We start from the raw sequence: 21,175 nt of genomic DNA, 5'->3' as shown, positions 1-21,175 counted from the left end.
AGAATTAAACTTGTGTCCCCCAAAGCGCACAAGAGCTCCCCACTTTGGGTCACGGTTTTGATGACTCCAATCCCATTTAGGGTCCGTCAAAATGGAGACTGAGGGGGAAAGTGTTGTCCTGACAATATGGCTGGTGCAGGAACTGTACAGCCCAACCTGCAATGGCGTCAGCTCGGTTCAAGTTGATCAAAATCATCTGTCGGGGTCAGAAACGCATTTCGTACTCTCGGCCGAACCTAATAAGCATCTATATGCGCCTCCAACGTATACCGCTGCATAGGTTTGCATGGTAACCCACTATCCGCCATAAACGGCGAGTCTGGACAATAAAATGTACCAAAATTGTGTTATATACCATAATGAAGTAGGGGGCTGCACCCCGATCATGTACATGTGCCATGTTTTATAGACTTGAATACTATAAGATGTATTAATGGCTGAAATCTATCAAAAGATGGGTTAAGATGGTGGAAGGGAAGGTGGCAGATGGTAGGAAAGAGGACAAGAGGGAAGGCTTGAGAGGGGACCAGGAGATAATAGGGTTCAAGTGTGAGAAGACGTGGTCTTGGTGCTAGGACCAGTCAGGGAACGCAGAGGTAACCTCTAGAGGTCCGGAGCCTACAGCTCACCCCGGTGGGCTTAGGGAGTCATCTTGCTAGAAAAGGGGTCGGGAACCTATGGCTTGCGAGCCAGATATTTAACAAAGAAATACCATATTTTCCGGTTTGTAAGACGCACTTTTTTCCCCCCCAAAACTGGGAGGAAAATTTGCATGCGTCTTACAAACCGCATATGGGTTACCGGGGCGGCAGTGGTGGCGATACTGCGGGCGCGTGGGGTGTTGTGGCGGCGGGCGCCATTGATCTGTGGGCTGCTTTGAATCTCCTGCAGTTAACGAGATCGACTTCAAGAAAATGTCCGCGGAGGCGGTGCGTAAGCAGATAGGACTCTGCGGCCATTTTCTTAAAGTCCATCGCATCGATCTACGCACGAGCCGCGTCCATTTGCTTGAGATCGGTCTTGTCAACTACGGGAGATTTAAAGTAGCCGGCAGATCAATGGCGCCCACCGCCGTTCAACCCCACGAGTCTGAGGCTCTTGAGCCACGACACCCCCTCCTCCGTGCCCACAGCATCACCTACCCTGCTTTCTGGGACCTTCTGAGCCACTCCATCACCGCCGCTCCCCCTTGGTGAGTATGGCTCTCACGAAATTACATTTTAAAATATGTGACGTTCATGGCTCTCTCAACCAAAAAGGTTCCCGACCCCTGGGCTAGTGAGCAGTTGGGGCCCAGAAGCGGACTAAGGTGAACAGAGATAAGCGGAGAGAGGTGCAGACCCCGAGATCCAACATGGCGGGGGGACAGGTCGAGGAGCAATACACCGCACCGAGAGGAAGGAAGGCCATTGTCTGTCAGAACGGCGTGAAGAATAAAAGTCAACGATTCTGGTTGGCAAAGCGAATTCTGGTGTTGCATGTGTTACCGACTACAATGCCGACTGCCAGTGAGGTGATGAGCACCGGCCTGAATCTGCACACAGTCTCCTTGGCAAAAGGGTGCAGAGCCCCCCCCCCCTCATTCAATAAAAACAAAACCAAACGCAGATTATTTTTTAAATTTTTTTTACACCATTTTATATCATTTTCAATTTTGCTGTGTTTTTCAGTACATTGTATGGTAAAATGAGCATCGGTCACATCCTTGAACTACCCAAGATGGTGTGAATAAGTGGCATTGGACCAGTGGCGCATGTCACTCATACCCCAAGGAGGAAGTCATGACAAAAGGAAAAAAAATATTTAATTTTTTTTAAAAAGTGTTACTATTGCTTTCAACATTTCATAATTTCATAAATTGAAAGTAATAAGAAACTTCACAAAGTGGCGGGACAGAAATCTAGATCGGGAGTCAAACTGCTCGGCCAGATCCTTCGTGCGCTGGCAGCACTGGTATCGATGGACCCCACTGGCTTCACAATCAGTTGCGTCATGGTCTCCGTCATTTTGCGGTTCCTTCTCTTTTTCATTTTTCTCCTCCAATAGAAAGTGCCGCCAAAAAAAGTCCTCCATTTAAAAACGGTACGGTGCGACCCCCGACTAGTTGGCAGAAGCGTCTCCACAATGCATCCATCTCGCTGAATGCATAAAAATATACATATAACTTAAAAAGGGTTAAAAGGTAAAATAAAAATCACCACAAGGATATAATAAAAGGCACAACATCCGGGTCATCCCGTACAACTGATCCGAACCGCGGCTTGCGGGGCTCATTCAGACAAGTATGTGCAGCACGGACGGACATCTTTGCACATTCATACATTAAAAAGAAACAAGACAACGAGGCCGCTTTTACCCAGCGCCACCCCTGTCTACAGGTTGCATCTGGTATTGCAACTCTATTAAAGTGAATGGCGCCATGCTGCAATACCACACACAACCAGTGGCCAAGTGTGGCGCTATTCTTGTAAAAAAGTGTGTGACTTGGGTACAGTAAGTTATCAGTACTACATCCGGAATCATATCTATTCCAGGTCTTCATAACGCTTTACAATGGACGTCAGATTTGGTAAATCTATAGGTCCCTTTTATTTTAGTATCACACGCTTTATATAGGAGGCTCGGTGGTTGGCGTTAGTTACGACACTCGGATGAGGTGGGGCTGCGCACGCTGGACATTAGGTGGGATTTATACGTCTTGCTGAGGCCGGTCATCCAGAATTTCAGCAGTTTTACATTGTCCTCCTCTGACGCTCCCAAAATACCCAGCAGCTTCTGCGTGTCCTCTTTGGGGCGACTGTCCACTTTGGTAAACTTGAAAAGAACCTTCACTTTACTAAAAAAAAAAAAAAAAAAAAAAAAATACAACAAAAATTATCAGCACGTCTACAAAGAAACATGACGCCATCCGCAATAACCATCCGTGTGATCATCATATGGACGTGGAGATCGCGCCTCTCCCAGTTTTAGCCCATAAACTCGACAGGAAAACAGGATAGCTGTATATTTATTTTTTTTTTTTAGAATTTTAATTTTTATTTTAGGTTTTAATCCCACACTCTCGTTCAACCACTTCTGCTATATACCGTATTTTTTCAGTTAATAAAACGCACCAGAATATAAAAGACACACCCCAAATTTAGCGATGAATAAGATAAAAAACACAAAAAAAACAATGGGGCTCCGTCTTATACTTCGGTGGTGTCTTACCGGAAGGAGGGTGGCAACAGTGGTGGAGCGGGGGTCACAGGAGGCAAGGGCGGTGCTGGAGTAGGTCGAATACTGCAGGCGCTACGGTGGGGGTTGTGCTGGCTGTGTGGAGCGGGGCGGTGCGGTGGGTGTCCCAGATGCTTTCGGCAGTGCGCGCTTCATGCTTAGTCAGCGTGTGCGCAGATTGAGTTCAGCTCAATAACAAGCCAAGATCTCATCTGCGCATGCACCACCTCTGGGCGCCATTTTCCTTAAGTCCGGTGTAGGGAGATCATCGGGTCGGAGGCGGCACGTGCACAGATGAGATCACCATCTCTGTGTACATGCCGACTCAGAGTGCGATTATTTGAAACCCGCACTGCCAACAGAGCATCTCACACGTCGCACCACCATGATCCAGACAGCCCCCAATCTCCACCCGCAGCCAGCACGGCCCCCAATCTCCACCCGCAGCCTGCACGGCCCCCAATCTCCACCCGCAGCCTGCACGGCCCCCAATCTCCACCCGCAGCCTGCACGGCCCCCAATCTCCACCCGCAGCCTGCACGGCCCCCAATCTCCACCCGCAGCCTGCACGGCCCCCAATCTCCACCCGCAGCCTGCACGGCCCCCAATCTCCACCCGCAGCCTGCACGGCCCCCAATCTCCACCCGCAGCCTGCACGGCCCCCAAACTCCACCCGCAGCCTGCACGGCCCCCAATCTCCACCCGCAGCCTGCACGGCCCCCAATCTCCACCCGCAGCCTGCACGGCCCCCAATCTCCACCCGCAGCCAGCACGGCCCCCAATCTCCACCCGCAGCCAGCACGGCCACCAATCTCCACCCGCAGCCAGCACGGCCACCAATCTCCACCCGCAGCCAGCACGGCCACCAATCTCCACCCGCAGCCAGCACGGCCACCAATCTCCACCCGCAGCCAGCACGGCCACCAATCTCCACCTCCCGGTAAGCTACAGTCGCATTATAAGACGCGCCCCTCATTTTCCTCCGAAATTTTTGGAAGGAAAAGCGCGTCTTATAATCCGAAAAATACAGTAGATTGACAGCAGCATTTTAAGGGGTTAGAGGTACCGGCTGTTTAACATGGCTCCTGAGCCGCCTCTGTGCACCCCCCGACGTGTGACGTATATCTATGTCAGCTTTACCCATATCCAGACTATCCGGAGCCGGATTATCGGTATTTCACTATCTATTTTACCAATAAAAGGTGAAATGCGGCCCCTTACTTCATCCACTCCTCCTTCAGACACACCAGGCACTGATCCACCACGTCCATGGACAGGTTCTCGTTGTTCAGGGCGGCTTCGATCTTGTTCAGGATCGTTAATCCCACTGTGGGGGATAAAAAGTGGATGATGGACATCTACGTTTGTTTCCGATCGTAACTCAGAATTGTGAGAGCGGTCGTGCAGAAATCCAGGAGAGTTGGACTTCCTCCGCCTATCAGTGGTTGCGGCTTACAGTCACCGTGTAGCCATAGTCTTACGGTTGGGGTTGAGGAATCATATTTACGCTCCTCTGGTGCATCATTCACTCCATAATTGTCGGATCGGGCGGTCATGACGATTTGTGAATAAGCACAGGACTTACCCCGATCTGTGGCTACTGGGCTCCCACTCGCCACCACAAACTCATATTTGCTGAGCGGCTCGTCGTCCACAAACAAGACGGGGTACAGGTTGGATCGCGGCGCCGTGCGGACGTCAATCATGACTGCAAATTCTATCAAAGGACAAAAAAAAAATAAAAATTTTATCTTTTTACCATCTGCACTTATCAATGTGCAGGGAAAACACAACTCGGCTATACAGTACGGGCTCTGCTACATCCTTCCATCTTTAGGAGACTGGGGTACTCACCGGAGGACTGCACATGCAGAGGGATCTCAGCGAAGGGGCTCAGCCCCAGGAAGTTGCACCTATAGGCATCTTCATACTTTTCACTGTACGGGATCACACGAATGCAACCCACAGGGAGCATGGCCTGAGATGCGGAAGATGAAAGGGTTAATGTGGTGTAACCGAACCCCCACGTACCATACGGTTATATTCCGGCCGCACTCACCTGCAGGACATCGAATGCAGACTGGATCAGCTCTCGGTCGTGCCCCTTCCAGATGACTTGATTCCCCATCAGAATGTGCCAGGCCAACATGCGGAAGGCAGAAGCACCAAGCACCTGAAAGCAAACACAAAGCGCTGCTGACAATCATATCCTGCAGTGCCTATATTATAGGATAGTGACCAGAGCGACTGGTATAATAAGGGTTCTGAAACTGGCACCACAAGGCACCAACTCCCGGGCATTATATGGCACCGTCGTGACCACATGCAATACACACATCTCGCTCCACAAAACTCCCACCTGTCTCATGTGCCGCAGAGAGCGGAAGATGGCCGTTCTCCGGAGGGACCAACTGCAATCTGACAGGATGGAGGACTCTGTATGGCATTTGGACAGTTCTCTACCCTCTAGAACTTCTGGCTGAGGTCGGGGACGACCCTCCTCTTCCTCATGGCACTCCCAGGCGGCACACTCTTCTTCCAAGTCTGCAGAAAAATGAATGTGGGTATAAATATCTTGCCCTCTCAGTGATCCAGCGCCTTCTGGTTTACGCGGACACCCAGTGCATTCAGGCTCATCCGGTGACCCGGTGCCTTCTGACCTTCACAGTTTCCCCAGACTCAGAACCTTCTGGCCCACCGGTGGCCAGGCGCCTTCTGGCATTTTCAGTCCCCAGTGACCACCTGGTGACCCCACCCTAGTCACATTCTGGACTTTTCAGTACCTCTGTGAACTGGAGCCTTCCCAGTCTCTTTTTTTGACCCAGCACCTTCTGGCCTTTCCCAGTCCCTCCATGACCCAGAACCTTCTGGCCTTTCCCAGTCCCTCCATGACCCAGCACCTTCTGGCCTTTCCCAGTCCCTCCATGACCCAGCACCTTCTGGCCTTTCCCACTCCCTCCATGACCCAGCACCTTCTGTCCTTTCCCAGTCCCTCCATGACCCAGCACCTTCTGGCCTTTCCCACTCCCTCCATGACCCAGCACCTTCTGTCCTTTCCCAGTCCCTCCATGACCCAGCACCTTCTGTCCTTTCCCAGTCCCTCCATGACCCAGCACCTTCTGGCCCTCCCAGTCCCTCCATGAGCCAACGCCTTCTGGCCTTTCCCACTCCCTCCATGACCCAGCACCTTCTGTCCTTTCCCAGTCCATCCATGACCCAGCACCTTCTGGCCCTCCCAGTCCCTCCATGAGCCAACGCCTTCTGGCCTTTCCCACTCCCTCCATGACCCAGCACCTTTTGTCCTTTCCCAGTCCCTCCATGACCCAGAACCTTCTGGCCTTTCCCAGTCCCTCCATGACCCAGCACCTTCTGTCCTTTCCCAGTCCCTCCATGACCCAGCACCTTCTGGCCCTCCCAGTCCCTCCATGAGCCAACGCCTTCTGGCCTTTCCCACTCCCTCCATGACCCAGCACCTTCTGTCCTTTCCCAGTCCATCCATGACCCAGCACCTTCTGGCCCTCCCAGTCCCTCCATGAGCCAACGCCTTCTGGCCTTTCCCACTCCCTCCATGACCCAGCACCTTCTGTCCTTTCCCAGTCCCTCCATGACCCAGAACCTTCTGGCCTTTCCCAGTCCCTCCATGACCCAGCACCTTCTGTCCTTTCCCAGTCCCTCCATGACCCAGCACCTTCTGGCCTTTCCCACTCCCTCCATGACCCAGCACCTTCTGGCCTTTCCCACTCCCTCCATGACCCAGCACCTTCTGGCCTTTCCCACTCCCTCCATGACCCAGCACCTTCTGTCCTTTCCCAGTCCCTCCATGACCCAGCACCTTCTGTCCTTTCCCAGTCCCTCCATGACCCAGCACCTTCTGGCCCTCCCAGTCCCTCCATGAGCCAACGCCTTCTGGCCTTTCCCACTCCCTCCATGACCCAGCACCTTCTGTCCTTTCCCAGTCCCTCCATGACCCAGCACCTTCTGGCCCTCCCAGTCCCTCCATGAGCCAACGCCTTCTGGCCTTTCCCACTCCCTCCATGACCCAGCACCTTCTGTCCTTTCCCAGTCCATCCATGACCCAGCACCTTCTGTCCTTTCCCAGTCCATCCATGACCCAGCACCTTCTGGCCTTCCCAGTCCCCTTCCCCTGTGATCCGGCACCTTCTGGCCTTTGCAGTCCCTCCATGACCCAGCATCTTCTGGCCTTCCCAGTCCTTCCATGACCCAACACCTTTTGGCCTTCTCAGTCAGCCAAGAGCCGACGCCTTCTGGCCTTCTCAGTCCCCATCTCCCGTGATCCGGCACCTTCTGGCCTTCTCAGTCCCTCCATGACCCAACACCTTCTTGCCTTCCCAGTACCTTCTGGCCTTCTCAGTCCCCATCTACCGTGATCCGGCACCTTTTGGCCTTCCCAGTTCCCTTCTTCCGTGATCCGGCACCTTCTGGTCTTCTCAGTCCCTCCATGACACGGAGTCTTCTGGGTCTTCCCAGTCCCATCCCTGTGACGCATCACCTTCTGGCATTCCTAGTCACCCATGAGCAGACGCCTTCTGGGCTTCCCAGTCCCCAGTGAGCCAGGGTTGTCTCATGCTCCCAGTCTCCACTGACTCCAGATTACACACGGCACAGGCTCCCACTAGTTTCACAAATACCAATTAAAGTGGGTCACTACACACCCGCCTGCATCTCCATCTGCACCAAAGTGTCCTCGGTGGGGGCGCCCTCCAGCAACTTCTCAGTCAGACGACAACCACAAGCCTTCAGTAACCTGCAGACAAGTCGGGTCACAAATCTATGAGCATAGCTAACATTATCTCGTCAACACAGACGACATTAAGAAGGGAGAAAGCAGATACCATGCGAAGGACGTGTGCAGACAGGCCCATAAATTGTCATCGTTGGTCAGCGATGTCAGAGATCGCGCTGCGTTGCCGTTTCTCTGGTGCAAATATGGTGTGAAGGCGGTGTTTATCCGGAGGGGGCGCTGTGGACACCCGAACTGCTCCGCTTCAAACACCTGCAAAGTACAACAGGACGGTATTATCAACCGCAGTATGACGGTCTCTCATTAACCTTTTTAAAGCTTTATTTATGGGCCACGTCACTTACCTTTAAAGCCTTCCCTTGAAGCTCATCTATGATCCCTCGGATCTTGGACAACAGGAAGGGCCAGGAGTTGATCAGGTAGATTCTGTCCATCATGATGATGATGATACTGTACCAGCGCTGGAACCCGCGGGCGAGACTGTCCTTGATGAAGAATGTGTGGCTGAAGACAAACCCGTGCTGCTCATCCCCAAAAAAGATGGGACCTTCCCTGCCAGGGCAAACCTAGACAACAGGAGCACATCTGGTGACCACCACAACAATGACTGGGAACAAACCAGTAGTGACACAATCGCAGGAGCCCATGGCCCCAAATTAAAAAAAGCAACTTCTCAATAAGTTTTGCTAGAAAATTTCCTAACATTATGTATACACAGCCCTCATACAGACCTGTATGTCTCTAAGGATACGGACTACAAACCCAAACCAGTGCACAGTGTGATCCTGCAGTCTGGTGTTACTCTCTCTATCCTCTTCTCTACTGATGGGGAAAGACACTAGACTGCAGGATCTGACTACACTGAGATGGTTTGTAGTCTGTAACCATGGAGACGCATAGCTCAGACAAGACTATTGTATCCCACAAAACTCTGATTTTATTATTACCTCACAGCTTAAGCTGCGCACACAGGCCTGCCGCACTATACTGAAGAGCTGAGGATGGTTGGGGTGCTGGTGGCTGACATATTTAATAGAAGTCTCCTTATCATGGCTGATGTACCCAGGGTGGCAGACATCCAAAGACCGGCAGCCCTAAATGAAAAAAAAAAAATCTATATATTAATACTGCTCCTATGTACAAGAATATAGCTACTATAATACTGCCCCCGATGTACAAGAATATAACTACTATAATACTGTCCCCTATGTACAAGATTATAACTACTATAATACTGCCCCCTATGTACAAGAATATAACTACTATAATACTGCCCCCTATGTACAAGAATATAACTACTATAATACTGCCCCTATGTACAAGAATATAGCTACTATAATACTGCCCCAGATGTACAAGAATATAATTGCTATAATACTGCTCCTATGTACAAGAATATAACTACTATAATACTGCCCCCGATGTACAAGAATATAGCTACTATAATACTGCCCCCTATGTACAAGAATATAGCTACTATAAGGCTACATGCGCACGCTGCTTCTTTTTCGTGTTCACAAACTGCAGCCAAAACTGCAGCCAAAACTGCAGCCAAAACTGCACCTTGTCAGAGAGAGCCTGGAAATGTCACAAAAAATGTAGGTGCTTTTTTGGTGCATTTTTGCTGCTTTTTTGGTGCGTTTTTGGCTGCAGTTTTGTCAACAATTGTTTCATGTATTTTTCAGTTCAAACAAGCCCATAAAGCTTGTTGAATTGGAAAAAAAAAAAATTAGAAATAAATAAATAATTAAAAAAAACGGCGTGCGGTCCCCCCCAATTTTAATGCCAGCCAGATAAAGCCATACGGCTGAAGGCTGGTATTCTCAGGATGGGGAGCCCCACGTTATGGGGAGCCCCCCAGCCTAACAATATCAGTCAGCAGCCGCCCAGAATTGCCGCATACATTATATGCGACAGTTCTGGGGCTGTACCCGGCTCTTCCCGATTTACCCTGGTGCGTTGGCAAATCGGGGTAATAAGGATTTATTGGCAGCCCATAGCTGCCACTAAGTCCTAGATTAATCATGTCAGGCGTCTATGAGACACCCTCCATGATTAATCTGTAAGTTACAGTAAATAAACACACACACACCAGAAAAATCCTTTATTAGAAATAAAAAACACAAACACATTCCCTCATTACCAATTTATTAACCCCGACAAACCCTCCATGTCCGGCGTACTCCACAGTCCTCCAGCGTCGCATCCAGCTCTGCTGCATGGAGGTGACAGGAGCAGCAGAAAACACCGCCACTCCGGTCACCTCCACGCAGCTAATGAGATGAGTAGCGCGATCAGCTGCTGTCACTGAGGTTACCCGCGGCCACCGCCGAATCCAGCGGTGGCCGCGAGTAACCTCTGACAGCTCAGCTGATCGCGCTACAGCGTGGAGCCGGCGGCAGGAGCGTGGAGCCGGCCGGCGGCAGGAGCGTGGAGCCGGCCGGCGGCAGGAGCGTGGAGCCGGCCGGCGGCAGGAGCGTGGAGCCGGCCGGCGGCAGGAGCGTGGAGCCGGCCGGCGGCAGGAGCGTGGAGCCGGCCGGCGGCAGGAGCGTGGAGCCGGCCGGCGGCAGGAGCGTGGAGCCCGGGACTTTCAGCGGCGGCGGCGGTGAGAGGGGTCCATCATCTCCCCTGTGCGGGGACCGCGGTACTTCGGGGAGGACGGGACTATCAGCGGCGGCGGCAGCGAGAGGGGGATGGACGTTGGCAGCTGAAAACATTGATTTTTCCCTCTCGCTGTCGCCGCTGCCGCTGATAGTCCCGTCCTCCACATCATCTCCCCTGTGCGTGCACGCTGGGGACAGTGGTACTTCGGGGAACACGTGGAGGACGGGACTACCAGCGGCGGCGGCAGCAGCAAGAGGGAAAAATCAATGTTTTCAGCTGCTGATAGTCCCCGTCCTCCACATCATCTCCCCTGGGGACAGCGGTACTTCGGGGAACACATGGAGGATGGGACGGGACCACTTGCTTGACCTCACTTCCTGACAAATCACCTGCGTTTTTGCTAGCAAAAACGCAGGTAAAAGGCAGGTAAGGCTATGTGCGCACTAGGCGTTTTTTTCACGCTGCGTTTTTATGTGCGTTTTTGTCTAAAAAACGCACTCGCGTTTTTGCCGCGATTTGGTGCGTTTTTTGCTGCGTTTTTACTCACTGCGTTTTTAATCAGTGCACAATGCCATTAAAGATTGTTGATGAAAAAAAAAAAAAAAAAAAAAGGTCTGATGTCATTTCCTTCTTCAAAATGTTCATTGTATGCAGGAGAGCAGACAGCAGCTGCAGAACTACAAGTCTCAGCATCCTCCATTCACTAGTGTATGCAGGAGAGCAGACAGCAGCTGCAGAACTACAAGTCTCAGCATCCTCCATTCACTAGTGTATGCAGGAGAGCAGACAGCAGCTGCAGAACTACAAGTCTCAGCATCCTCCATTCACTAGTGTATGCAGGAGAGCAGGCAGCAGCTGCAGAACTACAAGTCTCAGCATCCTCCATTCACTAGTGTATGCAGGAGAGCAGACAGCAGCTGCAGAACTACAAGTCTCAGCATCCTCCATTCACTAGTGTATGCAGGAGAGCAGACAGAAGCTGCAGAACTACAAGGCTCAGCATCCTCCTTCCAGGACTGTATGCAGTTTTTTGCCCAAAAAGAAAAAAAAAAATGACGTAGGCTTCGCCATATTTTTGTATGCTAGCCGGGTACAGCAGGCAGGTACGGGCTGCCCCCAACCCCCAGCTGCCTATTTGTACCCGGCTGGGAGCCAAAAATATAGAGAAGCCCTTTTTTTTAATTATTTCATGAAATAATTAAAAAAAAAAAAAAATGACGTGGGCTTCGCCTAATTTTTGAGTCCAGCCGGGTACAACTAGGCAGCTGGGGATTGGAATCCACAGTGCAGGGTGCCCATGCTTTCTGGGCACCCCCACTGCGAATTGCAGTCCGCAGCCACCCCAGAAAATGGCGCTTTCATAGAAGCGCCATCTTCTGGCGCTGTATCCAACTCTTCCAGCTGCCCTGAAGCCGGGTGGCTAGCCAGGTAATAATGGAGTTAGGGCTAGCTGTATATTATCAGCTGGCCCTAAGCCCGAAATTCATGGTGTCACGCCAATATTAGACATGGCCACCATGAATTTCTAGTACAGATAAAAAAAAAACACAACACACAGAAAAATATGTTTATTAGAAATAAAACACAACACAATTAGTGACTCCATCTTTATTGAAATAAACCCCCCTCCGCAGTAATCCTGGGTCAGGGTCCCGCGCCGTCCAATCCGGATCCAATATCATCTGATCGGTTTGCTGGAAGGCAAAGCGATCAGATGATGTGTCAGGATCAAGTGCCTGAATCACATCACACATCAGCTGATTGTATAAAAGCCGATTATACAATCAGCTGATGCATCAGTAGAAAAAAAAAAAAAAATAATACTCACTTATGTGCTGTGGTGATTACCGGCAGCTCCTGGAGCGATCGATTGGACAGGAGTCTGATCCCGTCCGATCGCTGCAGCAGCTGCCGGTAATCAGCTGATGAAGTCCCCTGACGGCAGGATCAGCTGATAGCCGGCCGGCGCGAAAAAGCCGGCGACACCGCGATCAGCTGATGCGTCAGGTGACTGCATCAGGTGATCAGCGCCAGGTCCTGCAAGCAAGGTCCTGCCCCGGGGAGACTGCACACAGCCAGAGCGGCGGGACCGGGAGGAGATGGGAGCGGGCATGGCACCGGGACCCTGCGGACAGGTGAGTATATGACATTTTTTTATTTTTCTACTGTTCACTTTGGTTTTCGCCGCTGCCTCCACCTCCCGCCCAGACATGGCGCCGCACGGAGCTGACATGGCACCGGACGGGAGGTGGACGCAGCGGTGACGGTACCGGGAGGATTCATGCTTCTGTGTTTACCAACAGAAGGAATCCTCTTCCTGTACACGTCACTGTAGTGCCCACCCCTTGCGTTTATAGCTGCGTTTTTAGTCATAGAAACGCGGCTATATGCGTTATTCATTGCGTTTTTAACATCTCATTGAATTCAATGAGTGAAAAACGCAGTGGAAAACGCAGAAATAATTGACATGCTGCGTTTTTGTGGTCACCACAAAAACGCAGCTAAAAAAAAACGCTGTGTGAGGACAGCACTTCTGAAAACCCATTGACATTGCTGGGGAAGCAATGTCACTGCGTTTTCAGCACAAAAACGCGGTAAAAAACGCCGCTAAAAACGCGGCAAAAACGCCTAGTGCGCACATAGCCTAAAATGCACCACTTTTGATTAGCATGCATTTTTCCTGCGTTTTTGATGCCCTCATTGATTTCAATGGGTGACAAATGTTGACAAAAACGCAGGAAGAATGAACATGGTGCATTTTTTTTGTCACAAACTTTTGACAAAAAAAACGCTGACAAATAAACTGCAATGTGCGCATGACAAATCTGACTTCTCATAGACTTTGCTGGGAAGTCAGATGTCAGAAAGTTCTGCTGACAAAACTGCAGCCAAAAAAGCAGCAAAAAAGCAGGAAAAAAAGCAGCGTGCGCATGTAGCCTAAGGCTATGTGCGCACTAGGCGTTTTTTTCACGCTGCGTTTTTATGTGCGTTTTTGTCTAAAAAACGCACCCGCGGCTAAAAAAACGCGGCAAAAACGCATGCGTTTTTGCCGCGATTTGGTGCGTTTTTTGCTGCGTTTTTGCTCACTGCGTTTTTAATCAGTGCACAATGCCATTAAAGATTGTTGATGAAAAAAAAAAAAGGTCTGATGTCATTTCCTTCTTCAAAATGTTCATTGTATGCAGGAGAGCAGACAGCTGCAGAACTAGTGTATGCAGGAGAGCAGACAGCAGCTGCAGAACTACAAGTCTCAGCATCCTCCATTCACTAGTGTATGGAGGAGAGCAGACAGCAGCTGCAGAACTACAAGTCTCAGCATCCTCCATTCACTAGTGTATGGAGGAGAGCAGACAGCAGCTGCAGAACTACAAGTCTCAGCATCCTCCATCCAGGACTGTATGCAGTTTTTTGCCCAAAAAGAAAAAAAAAATGACGTGGGCTTCGCCATATTTTTGTATGCTAGCCGGGTACAGCAGGCAGGTACGGGCTGCCCCCAACCCCCAGCTGCCTATTTGTACCCGGCTGGGAACCAAAAATATAGAGAAGCCCTTTTTTTTTAATTATTTCATGAAATAATTAAAAAAAAAAAAAATGACGTGGGCTTCGCCTAATTTTTGAGTCCAGCCGGGTACAACTAGGCAGCTGGGGATTGGAATCCACAGTGCAGGGTGCCCATGCTTTCTGGGCACCCCCACTGCGAATTGCAGTCCGCAGCCACCCCAGAAAATGGCGCTTTCATAGAAGCGCCATCTTCTGGCGCTGTATCCAACTCTTCCGGCTGCCCTGGTGACGGGTGGCTAGCTAGGTAATAATGGGGTTAGGGCTAGCTGTATAGCTGGCCCTAAGCCCGAAATTCATGGTGTCACGCCAATATTAGACATGGCCACCATGAATTTCTAGTAATGATAAAAAAAAAACACAACACAGAGAAAAATATTTTTATTAGAAATAAAACACACAACACAATTAGTGACTCCATCTTTATTGAAATAAACCCCCCTCCGCAGTAATCCTGGGTCAGGGTCCCGCGCCGTCCAATCCGGATCCAATATCATCTGATCGGTTTGCTGGAAGGCAAAGCGATCAGATGATGTGTCAGGATCAAGTGCCTGAATCACATCACACATCAGCTGATTGTATAAAAGCCGATTATACAATCAGCTGATGCATCAGTAGAAAAAAAAAAAAAAATAATACTCACTTATGTGCTGTGGTGATTACCGGCAGCTCCTGGAGCGATCGATTGGACAGGAGTCTGATCCCGTCCGATCGCTGCAGCAGCTGCCGGTAATCAGCTGATGAAGTCCCCTGACGGCAGGATCAGCTCAGCTGATAGCCGGCCGGCGCGAAAAAGCCGGCGACACCGCGATCAGCTGATGCGTCAGGTGACTGCATCAGGTGATCAGCGCCAGGTCCTGCAAGCAAGGTCCTGCCCCGGGGAGACTGCACACAGCCAGAGCGGCGGGACCGGGAGGAGATGGGAGCGGGCATGGCACCGGGACCCTGCGGACAGGTGAGTATATGACATTTTTTTATTTTTCTACTGTTCACTTTGGTTTTCGCCGCTGCCTCCACCTCCCGCCCAGACATGGCGCCGCACGGAGCTGACATGGCACCGGACGGGAGGTGGACGCAGCGGTGACGGTACCGGGAGGATTCATGCTTCTGTGTTTACCAACAGAAGGAATCCTCTTCCTGTACACGTCACTGTAGTGCCCACCCCTTGCGTTTATAGCTGCGTTTTTAGTCATAGAAACGCGGCTATATGCGTTATTCATTGCGTTTTTAACAGCTCATTGAATTCAATGAGTGAAAAACGCAGTGGAAAACGCAGAAATAATTGACATGCTGCGTTTTTGTGGTCACCACAAAAATGCAGCTAAAAAAAAACGCTGTGTGAGGACAGCACTTCTGAAAACCCATTGACATTGCTGGGGAAGCAATGTCACTGCGTTTTCAGCACAAAAACGCGGTAAAAAACGCCGCTAAAAACGCGGCAAAAACGCCTAGTGCGCACATAGCCTAATACTGCCCCCGATGTACAAGAATATAGCTACTATAATACTGCCCCCGATGTACAAGAATATAGCTACTATAATACTGCCCCCGATGTACAAGAATATAGCTACTATAATACTGCCCCCGATGTACAAGAATATAGCTACTATAATACTGCTCCTATGTACAAGAATATAACTACTATAATACTGCCCCCTATGTACAAGAATATAACTACTATAATACTGCCCTCTATGTACAAGAATATAACTACTATAATACTGCCCCCTATGTACAAGAATATAACTACTATAATACTGCCCCTATGTACAAGAATATAACTACTATAATACTGCCCCTATGTACAAGAATATAACTACTATAATACTGCCCTCTATGTACAAGAATATAACTCCTATAATACTGCCCTCTATGTACAAGAATATAACTCCTATAATACTGCCTCCTATGTACAACAATATAACTACTATAATACTGCCCCTATGTACAAGAATATAACTACTATAATACTGCCCCCTATGTACAAGAATATAACTCCTATAATACTGCCCCTATGTACAAGAATATAACTACTATAATACTGCCCCTATGTACAAGAATATAACTACTATAATACTGCCCCCTATGTACAAGAATATAACTACTATAATACTGCCCCTATGTACAAGAATATAACTACTATAATACTGCCCCCTATGTGCAGGAATATAACTACTATAATACTGCCCCTATGTACAACAATATAACTACTATAATACTGCCCCTATGTACAAGAATATAACTACTATAATACTGCCCCTATGTACAAGAATATAACTACTATAATACTGCCCTCTATGTACAAGAATATAACTACTATAATACTGCCCTCTATGTACAAGAATATAACTCCTATAATACTGCCTCCTATGTACAACAATATAACTACTATAATACTGCCCCTATGTACAAGAATATAACTACTATAATACTGCCCCCTATGTACAAGAATATAACTCCTATAATACTGCCCCTATGTACAAGAATATAACTACTATAATAATGCCCCTATGTACAAGAATATAACTACTATAATACTGCCCCCTATGTACAAGAATATAACTACTATAATACTGCCCCTATGTACAAGAATATAACTACTATAATACTGCCCCCTATGTGCAGGAATATAACTACTATAATACTGCCCCTATGTACAAGAATATAACTACAATAATACTGCCCCCTATGTGCAGGAATATAACTACTATAATACAGCCCCCTATGTGCAGGAATATAACTACTATAATACTGCCCCTATGTACAAGAATATAACTACTATAATACTGCCCCCTATGTGCAGGAATATAACTACTATAATACAGCCCCCTATGTGCAGGAATATAACTACTATAATACTGCCCCTATGTACAAGAATATAACTACTATAATACTGCTCCTATGTACAAGAATATAACTACTATAATACTGCCCTGTCATTGTAAATAAGCACTTGAACCTTGCCTCTCCCCCCATCTCATTGTAGATTGTAAGCTCTCACGAGCAGGGTTGTATTTTTTTCCCCTCTAAATATTGTATTTCTATAACTGTTACTTGTTTGTATATGATCCTCCTGAATTGTAAAGCGCTACGGAATATGTTGGCGCTATAGAAATAAAGATTATTATTATTATTATTATTATTACTGCCCCTACGTACAAGAATATAACTACTATAATACTGCCCCCTATGTACAAGAATATAACTACTATAATACTGCCCCCTATGTACAAGAATATAACTACTATAATACTGCCCCCTATGTACAAGAATATAACTACTATAATACTGCCCCTATGTACAAGAATATAACTACTATAATACTGCTCCTATGTACAAGAATATAACTACTATAATACTGCTCCTATGTACAAGAATATAACTACTATAATACTGTCCCCTATGTACAAGAATATAACTACTATAATACTGCTCCTATGTACAGGAATATAACTACTATAATACTGCCCCCTATGTACAAGAATATAACTACTATAATACTGCTCCTATGTACAAGAATATAACTACTATAATACTGCCCCCTATGTACAAGAATATAACTACTATAATACTGCCCCTATGTACAAGAATATAACTACTATAATACTGCTCCTATGTACAAGAATATAACTACTATAATACAGCCCCCTATGTGCAGGAATATAACTACTATAATACAGCCCCCTATGTACAAGAATATAACTACTATAATACTGCTCCTATGTACAAGAATATAACTACTATAATACAGCCCCCTATGTGCAGGAATATAACTACTATAATACTGCCCTCTATGTGCAGGAATATAACTACTATAATACAGCCCCCTATGTACAAGAATATAACTACTATAATACTGCTCCTATGTACAAGAATATAACTACTATAATACAGCCCCCTATGTGCAGGAATATAACTACTATAATACTGCCCTCTATGTGCAGGAATATAACTACTGTAATACAGCCCCCTATGTGCAGGAATATAACTACTATAATACAGCCCCCTATGTACAAGAATATAACTACTATAATACTGCTCCTATGTACAAGAATATAACTACTATAATACAGCCCCCTATGTGCAGGAATATAACTACTATAATACTGCCCCCTATGTGCAGGAATATAACTACTATAATACAGCTCCCTATGTGCAGGAATATAACTACTATAATACAGCCCCCTATGTACAAGAATATAACTACTATAATACAGCCCCCTATGTGCAGGAATATAACTACTATAATACAGCCCCCTATGTACAAGAATATAACTACTATAATACAGCCCCCTATGTGCAGGAATATAACTACTATAATACAGCCCCCTATGTGCAGGAATATAACTACTATAATACTGCCCCTATATACAAGAATATAACTACTATAATACTGCTCCCTATATACAAGAATATAACTACTATAATACAGCCCCCTATGTACAAGAATATAACTACTATAATACAGCTCCCTATGTGCAGGAATATAACTACTATAATACAGCCCCCTATGTACAAGAATATAACTACTATAATACAGCCCCCTATGTGCAGGAATATAACTACTATAATACAGCCCCCTATGTACAAGAATATAACTACTATAATACTGCCCCCTATGTGCAGGAATATAACTACTATAATACAGCCCCCTATGTGCAGGAATATAACTACTATAATACAGCCCCCTATGTGCAGGAATATAACTACTATAATACTGCCCCCTATGTGCAGGAATATAACTACTATAATACAGCCCCCTATGTGCAGGAATATAACTACTATAATACAGCCCCCTATGTGCAGGAATATAACTACTATAATACAGCCCCCTATGTGCAGGAATATAACTACTATAATACTGCCCCCTATGTACAAGAATATAACTACTATAATACAGCCCCCTATGTGCAGGAATATAACTACTATAATACAGCCCCCTATGTGCAGGAATATACTTCCATTCTGTACCTCGCACATGTCGGCTTTCTTCAGTCGGGGGCTGCTGGACTCGGCGCTGGCGCCCTCTGCAGGGCTGTGGGAGCGGATCCGGCTGCTCATCTGGATGCCCCCCTCCTCCTCCTCCGCCTGCTCCCCTTGCCCCGGGCTGTCCCCGCATGTCGCCCCCTGGGGGAGGGGGGAGTGCAGCGCTTCGGTGCAGAACAGAGTGCGGGGTCCGTGCAGCTCACAGAAGTGGCACAGCGCTACGATGGCGTTCATGACGTCACTTGCCGATCTTCACTACCATGGAGACAATGCACAGCGATCCCTCATCCTATGGAGTAACCAGCGATCATCAGCTCCGGTCACTGCTCACACACATGGCCCCTATAGCAGACAGCCCCCCACAGGCTGTATATGGGGTTCTCTATACCCCTGCGGGAACTACAAGTCCCAGCAGCCGCCCCAGTCCCCCTCCACTCTCACCTGTCACTCCGCCATGTTTACATCATGTGACAGCGCCTGACTTCCGCTTTTTTGGGCGATGCTAAGTGTCGCAATGCAGAGGGGGGTGATTTATAATTTACATCGGTAACATTTATTTCCAGTTGGATGCTTTCTCAACATTTTATATTTATAGTTTGGAAAAATGTTTCCCAATTATTTTCAAGAAGGGGATGAGGAGGCCGAGGTGTGAAAATCAACCTCCTGTACACCCCCCTTGTTGGAGTTGAATGGTTTAACCCGAGAATTAGGTTACTACGAGGAATGTGTCAGCTGATCGGTCACATGACTCCTCCCCCTGCACGTGCTTGGACGCCTCATCACAGATCCTTAACCCCTGCCTCCCCAGCTGATGCACAACTACAGCTCCCAGCATGCACAGACAGAGGCTGGGAGGCGGATTTTCTCTGCTGCAGAATTTATTGAGATCATTAGCGACAATGACAACTAGGAAAAGTGATGCAGTCATCAACCAGCTCAGTCCCTTAAAGGGGCAGGCTCTTAAAGGGCCAGTACAATTAGATTTCACACCTTCGTAACGTCACATGGACATTATAGCAATCTGACGGAAATTAGGAAACGTATATATATATATATATACACACACACACAGTACCGACCAAAAGTTTGGACACACCTCATTCAAAGAGTTTTCTTTATTTTCAGGACTCTGAGAACTGTAGATTCACATTGAAGGCATCAAAACTATGAATTACCACATGTGGAATGAAATACTTAACAAAAAAGTGTGAAACAACTGAAAATATGTCTTATATTCTAGGTTCTTCACCTTTTGCTTTGATTACTGCTTTGCACACTCTTGGCATTCTCTTGATGAGCTTCAAGAGGTAGTCACCGGAAATGGTTTTCCAACAGTCTTGAAGGAGTTCCCAGAGATGCTTAGCACTTGTTGGCCCTTTTGCCTTCACTCTGCGGTCCAGCTCACCCCAAACCATCTCGATTGGGTTCAGGTCTGGTGACTGTGGAGATCAGGTCATCTGGCGTAGCCCCCCATCACTCTCCTTCTTAGTCACATAGCCCTTACACAGCCTGGTGGAATGTTTGGGATCATTGTCCTGTTGAAAAATAAATGGTGATCCAACTAAACGCAAACCGGATGGAATAGCACGCCGCTGCAAGATGCTGTGGTAGGCATGCTGGTTCTGTATGCCTTCCATTCTGAATAAATCCCCAACAGTGTCACCAGCAAAGCCCCCCCACACCATCACACCTCCTCCTCCATGCTTCACGGTGGGAACCAGCCATGTAGAGTCCATCCGTTCACCTTTTCTACAAAGACACGGTGGTTGGATCCAAAGATGTCAAATTTGGACTCATCAGACCAAAGCACAGATTTCCACTGGTCTAATGTCCATTCCTTGTGTTCTTTAGCCCAAACAAGTCTCTTCTGCTTGTTGCCTGTCCTTAGCAGTGGTTTCCTAGCAGCTATTTTACCATGAAGGCTGCTGCACAAAGTCTCCTCTTAACAGTTGTTCTAGAGATGTGTCTGCTGCTAGAACTCTGTGTGGCATTGACCTGGTCTCTAATCTGAGCTGCTGTTAACCTGCGATTTCTGAGGCTGGTGACTCG

At 47.9% G+C, this 21,175-nt stretch overlaps 1 protein-coding gene across 2 annotated transcripts; it reads right to left on the bottom strand.

The window, feature by feature from the left end:
- Positions 1-1,787: 1,787 nt before the first annotated feature.
- FLCN (folliculin) lies at positions 1,788-19,613 on the bottom strand. 2 transcript variants are annotated; one of them, XM_075318388.1, is made up of 12 exons: positions 19,568-19,613; positions 19,112-19,415; positions 8,926-9,072; positions 8,323-8,544; positions 8,070-8,230; positions 7,890-7,981; positions 5,576-5,760; positions 5,276-5,389; positions 5,071-5,194; positions 4,802-4,933; positions 4,438-4,543; positions 1,788-2,836 (listed from the first exon to the last, which is right to left on the bottom strand). In XM_075318388.1, the coding sequence occupies exons 2-12, from the start codon at positions 19,358-19,360 to the stop codon at positions 2,635-2,637; spliced, it is 1,734 nt and encodes a 577-aa protein (XP_075174503.1). In that variant the 5' UTR covers positions 19,361-19,415; positions 19,568-19,613; the 3' UTR covers positions 1,788-2,634. The 2 variants fall into 2 exon arrangements, with proteins under 2 accessions (XP_075174503.1, XP_075174501.1); XM_075318386.1 differs by lacking the exon at positions 19,568-19,613 and having other exon boundaries at positions 19,112-19,550.
- Positions 19,614-21,175: the final 1,562 nt, after the last annotated feature.

This window comes from Anomaloglossus baeobatrachus, chromosome 7, assembly GCF_048569485.1.
Source record: "Anomaloglossus baeobatrachus isolate aAnoBae1 chromosome 7, aAnoBae1.hap1, whole genome shotgun sequence".
In the NCBI taxonomy this organism is placed as follows: Eukaryota; Metazoa; Chordata; class Amphibia; order Anura; family Aromobatidae; genus Anomaloglossus; species Anomaloglossus baeobatrachus.
Note: the sequence above shows the minus strand (reverse complement) of the source record. Positions and strands in the feature narration are given on the sequence as shown.